General features: G+C 38.3%; 1 protein-coding gene across 2 annotated transcripts in view; it reads left to right on the top strand.

Moving 5' to 3' along the window:
* Positions 1 to 19,249, top strand: part of LOC124119292 (tetratricopeptide repeat protein 28-like) — a 309,240-nt gene that overhangs the window by 218,493 nt on the left and 71,498 nt on the right. The window contains exon 13 of one of the 2 annotated variants that reach the window (XM_046481753.2): positions 1,972 to 2,080. The exons of the other annotated variant lie outside the window; for it this stretch is intronic. Within the exon in view, the coding sequence (XP_046337709.1) occupies positions 1,972 to 2,080 (109 nt within the window). The remainder of the gene's footprint in view (positions 1 to 1,971; positions 2,081 to 19,249) is intronic. 2 annotated transcript variants of the gene reach the window in all.

The raw sequence follows: 19,249 nt of genomic DNA, 5'->3' as shown, positions 1-19,249 counted from the left end.
TGAGATAACTGGAATACTGTTCAAAGGGGCGTTAAACCCAACTCAATCACATTGCAAACATTGAAGAATACTTATTACTTGTTTCATATTTGTTACTGTATGTCGCCATGACTCCCACCTATAAGGTTGTAGAAAAACATCTCTGATGCACTCCTTCTACAACACTTCCTAATAGCTGTAAAAAGAAAAAGAGAATTTATTGGATATTGGGAATTTCTCAAGTTAAGAAAATGTTATTTCATTTGTGGTTACATTTGTCTACTTTGCAGATTATTTTTCAACACAACCATATAATTAAATAGTTATTTAAGGAAACAATAGAAATTCAGTGCTTATTTTAATAAAATACATATATAGAGGTTTTCACATGTGTTTGGGGATGGTAAATATCCTGTATTAGGAATAAACATTGTATTTATCAAACCTTGGCAACCTAATACATCATGTTTATTCCTAATACAGGATATTTACCATCCCCAAACACACAAGCGTGATAACCTCTTAACTATAAATATAAAAGAAAATGTCACTCTTTAATTCTGTGCTCGAAAAATCTCTTTCCATCTCTCAGAAACATTGCCTAAACTTTGCAAGTTTTTCTGGAATGTGCGCATTAATATATCATACGTCAGAAGGTAAGTGATGTATCAGTCGGACAGTGTCAACACTCAGTATATTTCCAGCAGAAACCCGTTTCTTATAAAGTGACATCATATAGTTGCAAAACAACAACTGCCAACACAAATTGTTTCTACTTGTGTATTGCGGTAGTCCATTGGTCTGTCTGCTCGAGTAACTGCCCTTCATCAAAGGGAAGCTACTCTAACCCTAGTCTATGAGATGTCACATATTTGTTTAGAATCTGCGCGTCCTGTCATAATGTTACAAAATCTGGTCAGATACACACATAGTGACAAAAGGGAATAAGGTAACACTACAGACATAATTCGGCCAGTTTAAAGAATAGTATTCCAAATTTCATTCAATATTGCTAACATTCATTCACTGTTATACAGTCAAGTCCCGTTAATCCGACATGGTTGGTTGCATATGTTGATTATGTCAGATAAACGAAATTAAGTAGTACCAATGTTTGTGATCTAAAACCGGCAACTACAGATTGATAAGGATACAAACATTTTGCAATAACAAAATGAAAAATGAAATATTCATATTGTCATGTTACATTGTTAGCAGAATATGTCTTCTATACATGCAACCTCTAAAGCTAAAAGCTAAATAGCACTGATTTAATCGGTCCCCATCATTAGTGTCAGATTAACGAGTGTCGAATTAACGAGACTTGACTGTATGTCAACATAAAGTTTTCGCTATTGCGAACACGGGAGCATTGATTGTGATTCGTCAAATTGTTCCATACAAAAATGTCCAGCAATAGCGATCAGCTGTACCAAAGTACATATACTTTGTATGCTTCAGGCTTAGTTTACGAGACAATAATCTTAATCTTAATCTCTGCATATAAAAACAATGCCAAGCAGAACAGGAATTACAATTTAATTGGTAAATCATCATGTCAATTTTAAATTTGTATTGACCAAGTTTAATTGATATGATCTGTTTGTTTCCCTGAATTCGCTGAAGGGATAAGATGTAATGTTTTTCTACGGAAAACAAACATTTTTTATTGCAAATATAGGGATTGTGTATGCACTGGTGATGTACTTCATTCCGATTCCCTATATAGACAGGGTATATAAATAAGCTTCAATTTTGAAGGCTTGTACAGGGGAGTTGCCTTATCGACGGCAATAAATGGTACATTGGTAGTTTACTGTTCTCACATCAAAGAGACAACATCGCACAGCAAAGAAACTGCCACACTATCCTTACTTGATGGCTCCTTTCAAAATTTATCAATTTCAGCTTCAGCTTTTCCATTATTCTTTTTTTATGTTTTCTGCAGTTTTATGTCAAGTGATATCAGCTTGTTTCTCTTTGTCATTTTAGATGCGTATGATCTTAAACAAGCTTGTTGCCAAGGAAGCAGCAATTGATGTCCTTGTGAATGTTGGACTTTGGCGTACAGCGGGGTGTCATGAATTCCTGGCTTCTTTTGGTAACTACCTATTACAGACTTTTATATCACTTGTGATGGCTACCTGCCTTTGGAACCTCACCATTTATTGATATATTTCACCAAGTAACATAAGGTGTGTGACAACCTGTTTACTATCTTGCTCAAAGACTTGTAAGAAACCATCACCCAGCTTCAGTTCGATCCCTAGATCAAGTTCATGAACTGCAATTGTAGTCTGTAACAACTGTAAACACAAAACATATATGCTAGATGAGGTGTAATGGGGTTTACTGATTTATTGCATTTATATAGGGATATGCGTGCACAAGAGTGTGTGTGTGTGTGTGTGTGTGTGTGTGTGTGTGTGTGTGTGTGTGTTGCTGGTTTCATAATACTAGCCCACTGAGATAGCAAGGCCAGTTTAACAAGGATGCCCCAATTTGACACATTATATTGACTTTGTGCCAACCGGTCCTTGTTTTATCAGCCAAGTGCCAAATACCAGGCATGGTAAGAACAAGTACCATCTTTTAACTTCTCTTGGTGTGATGCAGCCAGGAGATTGGACCACCAAACTTCCACTCTCCAGACTAATGCTCTATCTGCAAGGCCACAGAGGCGATCACCATGAATTATCAGACGCCAACAAATATAACAGCCTGAAGAGAATTTTGAATGATCAGTCAAAGAGCATTGTAGTGTGTATGACCAAGTAAAAAGGTTACCCTATGTACTACTATTAGTTAGGTCTTTGAAAGGCATTTAGAAGTGATACATATAAGGAAGAGAATATATGGATGTCAACTTCTTTATTATGAGGAATACAATGTTTTGGAGTATATATTCTCTTCCTTACTATTAGTTAAGCTGCAACTAATACACAAAAATTGCTGCACTATAAATTTGCTAATGTGGTGGCACAGGTCTCAAATCTGGTTAAATTGAGCATCACAGGTGGCAGAGAGTAGATTGATTTCATTACTGAGCAAGTTGATTCCTGATAAATTATTTTATTCTATCAAAACATGGTCACCTCAGTGGCCTTTTTAAGGAACCCATTAATGAATATAAATCAGCCACCTTTTTTAAATATCTATTGAAATTTGGCACAGGTGGAGTTTGTAGTGGGGCCTTATATGTGTGTTCCATTTTTGTGATATTATGAATTTTTACCTTGATTCAGCCTTTACAGCATTATAGTTGGTGTCACTAGAGTGATATGCTATCATGGACAATATAAATGAAAGTTGTTAAAAATTGGAAGAGCATATCTCAGACCCCACTGTAAACTTGCCTACCATCATGTTCATTGGGCCAAGGCCCAACTCTTTCTTGTGAGGGACTGCTTATTACTGGTAAGTACATGACTAAGTGACCCCCAGTAACCCTGATACTGACCTTTGCAGGACCATTGCACTTTTACAATCCTATTTTATATTCCTCTCTGCTACTGCTTGACTGACGATTGACGAGGCTGACATTTGACAGGCAGACTTCTTCTCTTAAAGATATCTTATGTCAGTGTGATTTATTGTAAGTTTGTAATTCTTGTGAATAACCTACCTCTATTACATCATAGCCATAAATCCTGTATTTTGGCTGTCATCACACTATTAAATTTCAGATTTTCAACAGAAGTGCTCTTCACTGTCGACTATCCATAATCATTTGTGCAAGTAATTGTATCTTGCTACTCTTACCTCATTTGCATATGTGAGGTTGGAAAATCTTACTTCTTTCCTCTGTGTGTTCTTGGCAACAATGAAATAAATTCTAAGTTGACACAGCACATTATATTTGGTAGCTGTTACACTATTATTAGATCTTCAGTAAAACAAAGATTATTGTTGTTATTATCCTGAGATCCAGCTGAAGAAAATTATTTTTTTGTTTACCTTAGTCTCCCCAGAGGTGTTTGTCAATAAATTGATTTAGGGGCTTAAAATTTCAGGCAAATTGTTTATGAGCTGGTGGAATTGAATATTTTACAACGAAGCTATACAGAAATATGAGAACCATGATGTCATTACTCAGTGATTCAAGATCGCTGATTGCTTGATTAAACAAGATATGCACTTAAGGAATGATTTGTATTTGGTGACGTTCATCAGTTGATGAAGACAGTGCCTCATGTGAGCAAATTTACCATGATGCGTAAATTATAACAAAACAATCCATTAAACATCAAATTTAAACTATTTAAAGCAAACTATATCAACGTGGGGACTCGTGACGTCATCCATCCCAAAAATTCCATTTGGAGTGACATCCCTTGGTTTTACAAACTGCAGAAAATGGCAGCTACGGCAATGTCATTCACTTGAAATAAAAGTTGCACCCAGTAAGAGTTTGAAAGAAATCCAGACCTGGCTGATGCTGAAAATTGATTGTGAACTTTGGGGTGTGTGTTTGAGTCATAACACAGCTGCTGATGACGGGGTTTACCTCTTAGAGTCTTGCGACGCTGTGGTAAACATTATTCGGATGCTTGTGTTGTTGAGAGAGACTCCTGGGGTGGTCCGAGCATCATGGTGTGGGGTGGAATTGGTCTTGCACAGAAGGTCGGCCCTGTGGTCTTCTAGAACATTGGTCCAGGGAGAGGCAATAGTGTCACAGCAGCTAGGTACATTGATCAAGTCTTGAGACCACACGCCATACCTCATTTGGCACATCACCACAAGTTTCAGCATGATAACGCCCGTGCCCACACTGCGAGAGCAACAAGAGACTTTCTCCAGCAGAATGGCATCAGAACCATGCAGTGGCCTGCCCTCAGTCCCCATTTTTAATCCCATTGAGCACCTGTGGGACGAGATTCAAAGACGGCTGAATGATGTCCGACCAAGGCCAACAACTGCAGCTGAACTGCGTCAGGTATTCCTCAGAGTGTGGGCTCATGTGCCTCATCCATTCCATGTATCAACGTTGCACGGCAGTCATCAATGCACATGGCGTACACACGAGATACTGACTTGTGATGCCATTTATCAGAGATTAATGTTGTGTTTCACTTTAAGAACATTTGACACTTTAATTTCAACCTTGATGATCAGTTTTCCCAAGTTTCATCTTTATAATATATCTCAAAGTATGTTTACAGTGTTTGGACAAATACGGTTTCTCATATATCTTTCCATGGTTATGTTTCTTTCGCAGTTCAGTATATTTATGAACCTCTATTTTTTTTGGAGAGAATATTTTGACAATATATTTCTGACAATGAGTTCTTGATATGCCCAAAATGTCTCAACAGCACAACTTGCATTCCTTTTTCGGGGAAGGAAAACTTGGCCCTTATCATAAGTGACAAATGAGTGATGAAGAGAAAAAGGACCCAAAAATGGGAGTATGAAAAAACAGGTCAGGTATGAAAGTTTCTTACAAAATGATCAGTTCAGTTTCTTTGGCTAGTGAAATTTGAAACTGGCTGATAACTTCTGAGGCTAGCTGGCTCACTTTACCAGCAATGTTTTGGGACTGTCACACACTGAAAACAGGTATGAAACTAGATTATCTGGATATGGCTTAACTATTGTTCTTTAACTCAGATATATTTCCATTCATTTAACAAATAACATAATGATAAGTCAATATTAAAAAGACAATGAAACCAACAGTGTACCAACATAACAAAATTTAGATGGTTTGTTGCTACATCTTGTGCAAAGAACACAATTAAATTGTAATAGCTGATGTCTATGATGTGGGATCTCAAGACATAGTGAGCAAAATATGCATGATATTTTGAAGCAAGAGTTAACTGGAACAAAAATATACTGTAAATCTTGAAATTAATGTGTCTCCAAATTAATACGACTGCTGACCCCTAGCCAAAACTGCAACTCCATGACTTGACTTGACTTGACTTGACTTGATTAAACACAAATAGCACCGCTTATCAGCACTGAGTAGAGCACTTCTGTAAAAACAACACACAGTTTATATGTTTGTTCTCTCATCTGGCATTAAGAAAGTTCATAGGCAATAAAATAATTGAACCAACAACAGGCAGATGACAAGACAAACACTGTAGATCTGAGGAGTGTGAGGAATCCTCACAGTGCGCATGGGTCATGTCAGCCTCTGATGAAGCGTTGCATGGGTGGCGTCTGTCTGGACTGCTGGAGTAGTATAAGTAATGGGGATTCTGGACCACTTCCACTGGAGCCAGATTTTTATACCTATACTGCTACTACAGAGGGAATTTTTTATGCAAAAATGATGATGCGATTCAACGATCGTCATGATTCGTGTTAAAAGAATCATCAATATTAATTAATAATGGATAAAATTTACTATAGCCCACGAGGATATTGGAAAGGTATAGGAGCAGTACAAAAATTAGCCACTGCTGCTAAGGTATCTAAAGATGTGGGCAAGGATTGGTTAAAGAAACAAGCGATGTGGCAAATATATTTACCAGCACCGCGTTATATACCGAGGAAGAAGTTTGATATTTTTACAACGAATGAAGTTCATCAGGCTGACCTCTTGTTTCTTCCCCATGATAAGGTAAAACGCAAAACATATAAATACGCTTTAACGGTAGTGGATGTGGCTAGTCGCTACAAGGAGGCTGAACCATTAACCTCGAAAGATTCAACAGAAGTAGCTAATGCACTGAGCCGCATATATAAACACGGACCACTAAAATGGCCTAAGTTATTTCAAGTAGATCCCGGTCGTGAGTTTATGGGATCAGTAACTAAACTGTTAACAAAGCACAATGTCACAATCATCACAAAGAGGCCCACCGTAGTCAAGCTATAGTTGAAAGATTTAACCGGATATTAGTGGAACGTTTGTTTGGTATTGAAATGAAATCCGAAAGATTAAGATCAACCGAATGGGTGACACGATTATCAGCTGTTGTATCAGCGCTGAATAATGAAGTAATGAGATTAATCGGGAAGAAACCATCTGATGCAATTAAAATGAAATCTGTGACTTCTGAATCATCAGCACCCAGGAGAGGTAAAGAACAAAAACTTCCGGATAGAGTTGGTGTAAAATATTTATACCAGCCCGGTGAACTCGAAGGAGGCCTACGTCGCGCAACTGATCCGATTTGGTCCCTTAAGATATATACCATAAGTTGGTTGGTTATGAAGGAAGGAGAGCCTATTTAATATCTTAAAGATGGACCGGGCAGGGCATTTGTACGAGAAGAGTTTCTCATAGTTCCCAACGATACAGTATTACCACCATAACCATAAGCAAAGGTAGTTACACCATCCTTATCAATCCATCTCTTTGTATCTAAGGGGGATAATGATGTCTTGTTCATTCTTAATCCATATATCCTATGATTGTAACTTCTTAAAGATTTCATCTCGTGTTTGAATGTTCTACCATTGAATAATGCTTCTTTATACTGTTCGTGTTTGATATGCTTTTTTACTACATAATTCTTAACGCCCTTAGCTTTTCTCATCTCCCCATTATCAGACTTCTTTATATACACATGCACAAAAGTTAAGCGCCACCCACCATATTTGTGAGCTGTTACTTAATGATGACTATTATAACGAGATGTACGATTGTTATAAGTCGTATATGTAAACCTCATGTGATGCAAAAGTTGTCCCAAAGCAAGTTTATCTTGTGTTCCAAAAGAATATGAGCAGAAAGGAATTTTACTGAAGACCAGAAATTGAAGGATTAGAAAAACATTGAATTTTGTCATGTAACTGTCATGATATCAGCAGACCATATCAGGTGTCACATAGACACCCTTGGGAGTGCAGAGTCTATTGCAAGACAGAAACGTCAGTAACGTGTGTATGATCCACGGACATTGACCACAGCTTCAACCCTACGCCTCATACTCATTACAAGTCGTTGAATGCTTCTCTGAGGCAAACAGATTCCTTCTTCATGAAGTGCGGCGTCAAGTCCAGTGAGATTTTGAACTGGGGGATCACGATGTCTGATTTTCCGGCCAAGAATGTCCCAGAGATGCTCAATCGGATTAAGATCCGGACTACAGGCCGGCCAAGGAAGAGTGGCAATAGCTTCTTGACACATATAAGCCAAAACTGCCCGAGATCTGTGTGGTCTAGCATTGTCGTCCATGTAAACAGGTCTTGTCTGAAGAGGATGGTTGTCAAAATGAGGGACTACCACTGGATGAAGAACGGCATCTTGGTATTGTTGGCCATTCAGGTTTCCACGAATTGTCACCAGTTGAAGTTTGCAGCCGAAGGAAACACAACCCCATATCATGACAGACCCCCTGCCACATGCTAAGGTCTTCTGGATGTTCCTTGGTGTAAAACGAGTGTTACGTTGCCTCCAAACATGTATTCGACCATCAACAGTTCGTAGCATTATTCGACACTTGTCAGACCAATGGATCCTTCTCCAGTTGGCCAAGTTCAATCGACTACGGGCCTGACACCATATCAGACGATTCCGCATGTGCCTCTCAGTCAGTTGCGGAAGTTTTACTGGTCTTCTGGCGTTATAACCAGCCGCTCTGAGGCGACGCCTTACGGTCATTGTCGAGAGTTTCTGATGGGTAATCCACTGCAGTCTTAAATCTGTTGAAGTGGCAAATGGATTTCGTCTGACTACCCTGAAAAGACGTCTATCCTCTCTGTTAGAGGTCTTTCTTGGCCTACCAGACCTATGCCTGTCATTGACATCATTGGTTTGACCATGTTTGACAATCAAACGAGTGATAACACTGTGATGACGACCCATTTGTCTTGCAATGGCCCTGCATGACATGCCAGCATTTTTCATGCCTATCACTTGCCATCTTTCAGTGGTCGTTAACTTTCTCCTCACCATGGCTGATTTTCAACCTCTATTGGAAGGGGAATCTCACACGGGAGCAAAATGCAACAACGTATCTGAAACTTGAATTTCACTATTTATAGGGTAGGGAAACTGCAACAACACGTAAAGCACGCTTTCCTTGTGGTATCTGGACAAATTTGGGTTCATGAAACTTTGGAAGCCTAATTCAGTCATACATCATCATATTTCGTATTTCTGATTCCCACACATGAAATCAAGAGACTATGAATATGGTGGCGCTTAACTTTTGTGCATGTGTATAGAATACATCTTAAGTCTTAATCCAACATACTCCGCTATAGGGGTCCCAGCACATTCATCCTTCATCTTACCTAACACCTTTTTATTTACTACGCTGTGCAGTGGATTATCTTTTGGGTAATCGCTCATGTCGTACATATTTATTGTTTCTGCCATCTCTTTATACACATCCTCGGTTTGTATTTCCATCAACAAAGAATCTCTGTCGGTATATAACACCTCACATCTATCACTGTACTGCTTCTTAAGTTCGTTGTAATAAAAGTCATACATTAAGTGTTTTGACAAGTCAAGAATACTCATACGAACGTACACCGGTCTGTTGAATTTTATGTTACTCTTCTGCATATGTAGTGCGGCAAAGTCATTATCGAATATCTTGCTTTTGTTAAAAGCCGGACTGGCTATAAGTTTCCTGAGTCTTTCTTCCTCATTAGATCTGACTAATTTAACATCAACACGCTTCCTTAGATTCTCCATAGTTTTACCAAATACCGAGTTATTCATGAGCTTATATAGGTTCTTTTCGAAATCGCTGGTAGCCATCTTTCTTAAATCTGTGTTCAGTCTTATATAGGGTTCCATCTTATATAGGGTTTGATCAAACTTTAGAACTCTGTGTATTTTCTTTAGTTTCATGCCTAACGATAGATATAACTTGAGATTTCTGTAGTGAACTATATATTTTGTCTTATCCATCAAATTTGATAAGAGTTTTTCTACGTTAGCTAACCTAGTATTACCCATCAAGGAGTGTTGATATTCCGACATCTAATCTTTATTCACCATTAATCTTTTGGGATCTAGCGGATAACTGTTATGGTCTTTGTGCAGCGAATTTTGATATTCCAAGTCAACTTCTAGTATGTAGCCTTTATCGGAATCTGTGGGGATATCATTCACATCGATATCATTCACATCAACCCACTCAAAACCACCTGTGGGTAAAGGTTGACTCATAGCCCATCCGTACAAATTGTTGGCGTCGATATATAATTTGTGCGTATCGGGTTTACTTGGATCATATCCTTCCATTAATATATTATTAGCCTTAGAATACCTTTTAGCCGTCATTGATATACCACCCCTTAATCCTTCTCAATCAACAAGTGCATATCGTAATTGGTGAGTAGTTTTAGTTCTACACCGGTCTTCTTCAACAATGCCTCCCACGAGAGTCCGGGGCTGGAATAGTACCATGGCGGATCCAAGCCGTATTGTTTTAAACATGTCTTTCTAAATATCTCAAATATATTGGCGAGTAACAGAACATCGGTTTTTAAGTACAGATCGTGATAATCGCCTATATTCTTACAACCTTATTAATCCCAGACCGTCAGAGCGTGTTCATAATCGGCATCGGTTATTTTAGATTCTGTTAAGTTACTATAGAATAATTCAAGGGGTGGTAATTTAGTTTCTAGGTAATCTAGACCAATCATCCATATATTCATAAGGATATACACCTTTTCTTAGCAACAAATGCTGTGTTAACCGATCAGTATATTGATTTGTTATTGTAAAGTCATCGGGATTGTTCGCATTAGCTAAATTGTCCAGGGAAGATAACAGAAACTGTACAGAGTCTATGAATCTTTGCTATATTCTGGCTTTCCCATCCTTGTCCCCATGATGTATAGTTTTAGTCAACGGGAATGATATATATTTTTCTATATTATTAGGAATGCATGTTAAGCCGCCGTCGGTCTTTGAGATAGCTTGCATGTTGAGATGAGAATCATATCCTCTAAGGTTATGAAACACAACGGGGATGGGTATTGTTTGAGAATTCATTTTTAGTTTCAAGTTACACTCGTTATGCGCGGCTCCCCGATAATTACCCGTGACGTGGCAATGATCTCTTACTGAATCCCCATTCAGGGGTTTATTACAAACATGACAACTCGTTGACTTCTTAAAGGCCCTCCAATCATCCCTCGTCATACACATGGGTTTCTTACGTGATAAATTTTCCCTGATTATTCTCTCTTCATTTTGTAGATATTCTCGGAACTTTCCTGCTGCATCGGGACCTCTGTAAATCAGAAGGAATATGTTCTTGAGTTTTGTATGTAAAACTACAATCAGTATTGCGTTCGGTATTTTCTATAGGTTTGATAAGTGCTTCGAAGTCAGCGTAAATTACGTACAGCATTTGATTACAATAATGTTCAAATTTTAGTATATTTTTTCCCTCTTTAGGCATATCAATCCTGATAGCAGTCCAACACCTCTGCAGTCTTCTTTATGTGCTTCTAATAGATCTTGTCTGCTGTACCCATGTCGCAGAAATATTTCTTTTCCTTATAGGTTGTTTGATCGTATAATAGCCTGCTGAAACTCTTTATCCATGTATAATGACCATCTTTACCATCTTTTTCGATCAGAAATGAATTGATTCTGGGAATTTGTTCTGGGGCAGAGCTTATCCTGTGTACAACAATTCCTTTAGAACAATGTCTGAAAACATTTATAGCTAAGTTATTTTGCTTTTCCGCCTTATCAATTTGTGAGATTGGTGTAGGTTCGTCTATACCATCAAAGTTGAGTCCGTCGTTTTGGGGATAGCTAGAAGGTCTATTTGCAATTTTAGAATCTGTGGGGAACAATGCAGGTCTTATCATCATTCTGAAACAGTCATCGCCTGTATTTTTTACATTAATTATGGCTTTTTACTTTTTATGATATGGGAGTAAATCTATATAAGATCCACCTTTGAAATTAAGGCATATAATTTGCTATATCGAAATATAAACTATCGATTTTATCCACACCCCAACCTGAACCTCTATTAGTCCAGCGTTCTAAAGTTTCTTGTATCCTCTGAATTGATGTATCTAATGATGTGCTTATAGTATCGGATTCGGTTATGACTTCTTGATTGCTTCGGAAATATTCAGTGCTATCGTCTGCGTTACTTTTACTCAATGACATGTTAACTGTCAGCTGGTATTTTATACTATTTAAATCATCTAACTCCTCGTTAATTTTGCTCGATACGTTGGGCTTAACATCATTAACATCCATGTTGGAAATAATATCCATCTTCCAACCTCTTAAGGGCGGTCGGGCAGCCTAGTGGTTAAAGTGTTCGCTCGTCACGCTGAAGACCCGGGTTCGATTCCCGACATGGGTACAATGTGTGAAGCCCATTTCTGGTGTCCCCTGCCGTGATATTGCTGGAATATTGCTAAAAGCGGCATAAAACCAAACTCACTCACTCCAGCCACTTAGATATTTACCAACGCCAGCTGTGGGTATAAATTTTAACTAATTATTATCAACAACAGTGGGTTTATCAACATCGCCAACTGATTTATTATTATCTAGTAAAGCGATCGATTCAGCTTTTCTCATTCGAGAATAACCTCTCAGCCCACTTTTTTTCACTTGAGCTCTGAGTTCTCTAACAGTCTGTGGTTTGTTGTATTCCATACCGAGTAAATGAATCAATTCAGCTTTTCTCATTCGAGAATAACCATGTAGACCACGTTGTTTTGCCAAAGCCTTCAACTCTCTGACAAAAACCATTGTGATTTAATGGCATATGCAAAATGAGTCAAATCTCTAAATGGTTGTTTTTCATATATCTAAACACGTATTCTCCCCAACCTATTCCTCTCATTGATGTAATCTCTCTTCCTAGCATAATTAATCTGGGTCCTGACCCTATCAGTACTGTGTTTCTTACATAAACAATAACGATCTTTGACCCCTATCCCACATACAGAACAAACGTAATTTATATTTCCCTGTCTGATTTTATAAGAGTGGATCCCACAGTAAACACCCACACAACGTCGGTTGCATTGAATCGGCTTCCCCATGAGTGTAAATCTGCACAGATTCATGGTTATACATCTATCATATCATTTGTCTAAATGCAAATCACATCTCCACTGTTGAGCCATAGTTGTCATCGCCATTTATAGATTAGTTGATACGTAATAGATCATAGCTGATGTGTAGCTAAAAATAGACAACAGTCAGCCCGTCATAGCTGAACAGCAATAGTTGATACGCAATAGAACATAGCTAAATATGGACACACTAGTCAACCCAAAAACTATAAACGCTATCTCGCGGTCTTTCTGAGCCTCTGACGGTGTATAAAACTGACTTAGTGTTGGTCTCGGTATTGGGTCAAGTTTCTCCTCTCCTCTCATACTAGAAAATAAATAATTACTCCCCCAATAAGCTTAAGCATTAACAATAGCTCCAACGACCATCATCGCAATTGTTGCCATATTCAAATGTTTTATATGAATATAAAATGTTCAAATGTTAAATAATATTAAATATTCAAATGTTTTATTACTTCATTATGTCTTCTGGGATAAGCCCTTGTTTGATGAGCATATCATCATACCTGTATCATAACCATTAAAATCTAGCTTGGGTGGTGTGGCTGTAGTAATCATTTTAGCCATATGGGCATAACCAATGGCCAAGCCGCTGACCACCGCTGAATGATACGTTGCGTTTACCGACATTTTACCGTCTGTAACTGGAGTAGTCATTGCTATTATAACATTATATGAGGGCTCAACTCTAATTGAACCTCATCTTGTGCAATTGCAATCGGTGTTTTCTCTTCTCAGGTCTTATCAAACGACCATACCACCGCTATAATGCCTATAGAAACTCTTTTGACCTTGTTGTTGTGATTGTACAACTGGGGGTGACGTTTTCTCTTCTCCGGTCTTATAAAACAACCATACCGCCGCTATAGCAACAACCCCTAGTACATAGGGAACCCAAGTTTTAATCGGACGACGATGTTCAATATTTGAATTATGTATTAGTTTTGCCTTCCTCGCTAGCGCACCCTTCCAACCAGCTGCGACTTTTCGAGGATTCTTAGTCACTCTGGCTTCTTGTTGTGCAATCGCTGGTATTTCCTCGTTCACTTGTTGTGCAGTCGGGGTTTGTACTTGTTGTTGCGTCTCCACAATTGATGTCACTTGAGTCTCCATTATTAGTAAGTGGGCACTTATGTTTAAATTGACAATACCTAGCTGTTATTAAAGCGGTGGTCACCGCCACTAAGAACATTCCGTATCTATGATAAAACTCATAGCTTACTGCACTTATAGCATGTTCGATGAAAGGGTCTTTCTCGAGAGATTCGCATAAATACATGCGATTTTCTGCTGGGATAGGAAGGAACGTACTAGCTACGACTGTGTATAGTTGTAACATAGCCGACCCTATTGTTTTAGTCATGGTAGCTCCCAGTCTAGACTCATAACGCTCGTACAGTTTTTTTATTTCTTCATCGGTCATGTTATCAATTTTTTCAGTGGTATAATTTTCCCCAAAATATTGGGAACATTTTCCACTGGCTACCAAAGCCGCGAGTCTTTCTCTATGTTTATCTAAAGATCTGTAACTACTTCAGCATGTTGATCAGGTTCTTTGAGCATTTGTTCGATAAGTTCTTCGCATTCCATAATGTAATACCTAAGGAGATACTTAAGTCTAACATAATGGAATATGGCATATCCAATACATCCTGAAACAATAAACTGGTGCGAAAGAATGAGGATTTCAAACCACATTATTACATAATAACCGCTAATGTTCAATTTATCATATTTTTGCTATATTTGCTATTTTTGCCATATTTTTGCTATATTTTTGCTCAGCAGTTGCTATTTTTGCTATATTTTTGCTAAGCAGTTGCTATTTTTGCCATATTTTTTGCTATATTTGCTATATTTTTGCTTAGCGGTTGTTATATTTTTGCTTAGCAGTTGCTATATTTTTGCTAAGCAATTGCATAAGCAGCTGGTTGATCGGTTTTTAATACGAGTTTACACTGCTTCGTTTCTGCTGACAGTTTTCTGACTTTATCTCACTCGAGCTTGGTAGAAATAACATCATTTTCTCGTAGACATTCTTCAAATGAATCTTGGCCTTTGCAATGAAACAGGACTACCTATTTGGTCTGCTCTCTCAGATCTTTCAGGACAGAGTTGTATTTTTGAGTAAGTACCCAAACGCTATGTTCCATATGCTGACCGGACAATATAATATAAGTTTAATTTACCAGCCGCTTCCTGGAGCTTCATTATCTGCATAGTAACACCCTCGCTAGCATTTTCTATTCTCCGCCCACTACCGTGTAGTTGGTCATCATCCGTGGTTGGCATGTCGAGCCATAGCGCATACTTCGTGGTAAGGAATTCAGCCATCGATACACCCCCGAGAGACAGATCTTTCACGACTGCGACTTCTGGGCTTCGTTTTATAGAAGGGAGTTTTTTAATCTCATCCCACTGTTGAAATGTTTGCATGCCTTGACAATATAGTTGATTAGGCACGTCCTTGATAGTCAATTCTACTTTTGTAATCTTGGGGTTGTAGAACTTCTCGGTATCTCTTGCAAATGCATCAGAGGGGTCCTTGAACAACATTAAAATACCCTTCAACAATCTAGTGGGGACGTTTAGATTGATATTCCACGTCGTATCCTTTTGTTCCTGGTGATCTTTCGATGTCGAAGCACGCGATCGTGCAAAATGGCTAAACTTTCGGTATACTGGTTACGAATTTGTCTGGCTAATTCAGGATCTGTTATCATTTCATACTCCAGTGAGGTATTGTCAATAAAATAGCTAGAACCATCTTCAGCGGCTTTGATTACTCTGCTGTTGTCATTAAAAGTGAGTTTGTATTCTAACCTATCGCCTAGGGATGCTTGATAGAAGGGCATGTGACTATCTAGTAATTCAAAGTCGAGCGGAATGTAGAACCGGTTGCCTAATGCATCAGCAACAGCCTTATCTTCTATGACGGTTCCATCACCACTAGAAGCACCTACACGCAGTCTCAATGTGTTCTTATTACAAATACCTTGGTACTGTAAGTTTTCCCCTTCTTTAGTCGTTCTCCAGAGATCCATGTAACAGAAGTATACATCGCTGTCGTCAATACTCAAAACTTCATTACCGCTAATTTTAATCGCAATTTTCTTAACAATCGCACGACCTATGTTCTGAACTCTCTGTTAACGTCGGTAGAAGTCAAAATAATTGTAAATGATAGTCGGGCAGTTCATGGCATCTACACTGATCGTGATGAATTAGGTTTTGTAGACTACTCACGAGAAAAACTTTCTGCGAAGAATACTAGGTTCTTCAGTCAGATAATTTGGAAGAAAGCTTGAAGCTGGCCTCGGACGGACTCGGAGAAATCTTGGATACCTACTACGATAATTCCACATTACAGTTACATCCTCGGAGTTCAGTATTAGGGAATTACGAGGTCTTGACAAGGCAATGCAAACAATGCGTGGAGAACTCATCAATAATATAGCCAAGCTATCTGAACTCGACAAGCATATAGCTTATGAGAAAACAAAACTTGAACAGGCGGGCAATGAATTCAGTAGACGCCGCTTTGCTGAAAGATTGCGTAACTTAGAAGAGGAAAGATCGGCGCGCCTCGAAGCTGCTTCGAGTAAATAATAGAAAGGCACTTCGTTCCCAAATCAGTCAAATTCGAGAAACTATCGATCAAGTCCTTAACGATGATACTACAATGGCCGATAAAATTATAACTTTGTTCAGAGAACAGGGGAGTTAACCATTGCCAGTATTTTAACCGCATTGGGATTTATTATATCAACTTTGACTCTCGTGTTAACCGGTGGTACAGGCGGTACAGGAGATGGCATACTACCTAGTGATAGGAGTGGCATAAAAGAGTGGATAAAAAAGCATTTAAAAGCACTGGGAAAGCCCACTGGGAAAGCTGCGTCTGCACTTCCAGGTATAATGGGGAGTATTGTTTCCTGGCTCTTGAATTTATTAGCTAAGACCACCACTTGGCTCAGCCAAAAGTTGTGGGCACTGATCATAGCAATTGCCGGTCTGTTGTATGTATCCGCTAAAGACTATTTATCCAAATCAGTTCATTAAGAACTATTTATCCAAATAATGAGTAAACCAGCCGCGACTCCACCTACTATAAGCGCTGTTTTTTCATCGATATGTTGTTGATTTTTAGCGGCAATATGTGGTGGCACTTGCTCTTGTACGTCAGTAGATGGCTGTTTTGGTGACTGGGGCTTGACTATTCCCCTTTCACCTGTGTTTGTTTGCGTTATTAATTCGATGTTAATATCTGAATTTATACCTGGTTTTTGTTGATCGGTAGCAATAACAATTTTATTATTATTACCTATCACTTGACCGATCTTAAGTTCCATATTACTCAGAGACATGTATAGTCCCGGCGAATAAACGTAATCTACTTTGGATTGAGCGTACTGTAATACATCTTGATAACGTTTTATAGAAGATGGTATGTCAACTGGTGAATTAATAGCATCTTCCACGTTTGCAACAGACTGTTTTTTGCGCATCGAGCGCCGTACCTGAACCAATTATTCCCATTCATGTTTGCGATTGTGCACCAAAAATTGCCCATGCAAAAGTTCTTATTGATTCATTAACTCTTACAACTCCTGGGTTAGTAAAATTATTTTCTGTTTTATCATTAAGAAATTCATTCCAAGCATTTGCTGTATCGTTTAGCTGCACAAATTTTGTAACAATATAAGGCAAACCACTCTTAAAGCTCATAAGATCTCCTCTCCAATCCTTACTAGAAAGTTCCCAGCCATGATAAAGATTATGCATTCTTACAAAAAGATTGTTTTTCTGTAACAACTTAAATGGATTGAATGGTTGATGAGTTTTTTTAACTAAATCATCTCTTTCTTCTTTAACAGTTTTTTGTCCACTGTACCCAACACCTAGACCATGGTTAAGTCCTTTAATACGCCAATCTTTACTGGTAGAAACATTAAATTCCTGACAAATATGTTCGAATGCATTATTTGTGGAATTCCATGCTCGATCCTGCGGTGATGGGGCACTAATTTCTTTAAGTATTCGTCTAATCTGATACTACACATGAAATGATAAAACAGACTTATTTAGTTCAAATCCTGGGGCATATAGAGCTACACCACATCCTGTTGTGGCACACCATATGGCAAAGTTTAACTGGTTCTGCCAAAATTGCATTGGATTGTGGAACTAATCATGCACCATTTTATTGCTAGTTGCCGTGACCCTGTATTTTTCAAAGATATTAACAACGCGTGTGGGTCTGACGTTGATTAATGAATAATTTGTACACTCGTATATGCAAGGGGCCGACGTATGGTTCCTGTAGGAAGTGACAACTTGGAGACGATGGCCTGCGGTATATACAGTTTTACTTTCTAAATTTAGATATACATACAAAAGACACTATGTGCCTGGTCATCACATAGTGGTTGTGGTTGTTGTCTAGGTGCCCCGGAGCACCCAGCCTAACCCTAGCTAGGCTAAGGGTAAGAGTTTTCTTTTTCTCCTCTTTTCAGTCTCTCTGGACCAAGGCTTATATAGCCAGTGTCACCTGACATTTTGTAAGTAATATATATAAATGTAAACAGTAATTCATCAGCAGGATGGCAGACGGTCGATGTACACAAAAATGGGGATTAACAATTAGGATTAGCATCCATTAAATAACAGCAATTAAGTGTTTCAAGGCATATAGATGTCATGGCTCCAGGGTAATGAGCCTTTGCAATAAAATGTTCTTCAGACAATCGGTGTCATAAATCAGTCGCTATGACAATATCAGGGAATTTAACAAAAAACTTATCGCCAGAGGCTCTTACTAAAATCAACTGATGCGTAATGTAAGTTGATTTCATATTTAAGTTATGATATAGTATCTTTGTATATTTAATATGTATGTTACACTCCCAGGAATAACAAATGGCCAGTCCTTTCAAATGCTTCATACCATCGATAACTCGGCTGGGCAACTTGAAGTCTCTCTATGCGATGTAACGTATTACCTGTGGTGGACCAATATAAGTGCTGCGAGAGATAATAATAAGATATTACAAGGTGGATTCGATAATGGTGGACACAAAATCATTGATATATCTGATGGGTATTACAACGTATGCTCACTCAATGAAAATTTTAAGCCTTTGGGAGCTAGTCTCACAAAATGAGTCAAATGGGATGCTGATTTTAAATACTGGAGAAAAGTATGTAAGTCTTCACAATAACTAAGGAATAAATACACTTGGATTAACAACAGGATATATATCACCTGATACAGCATTGC

Source organism: Haliotis rufescens, unplaced genomic scaffold (genome assembly GCF_023055435.1).
Source record: "Haliotis rufescens isolate VD_foot unplaced genomic scaffold, xgHalRufe1.0.p SCAF_36, whole genome shotgun sequence".
NCBI lineage: Eukaryota > Metazoa > Mollusca > Gastropoda > Lepetellida > Haliotidae > Haliotis > Haliotis rufescens.
This window is presented reverse-complemented; position numbering and strand designations above follow the sequence as displayed.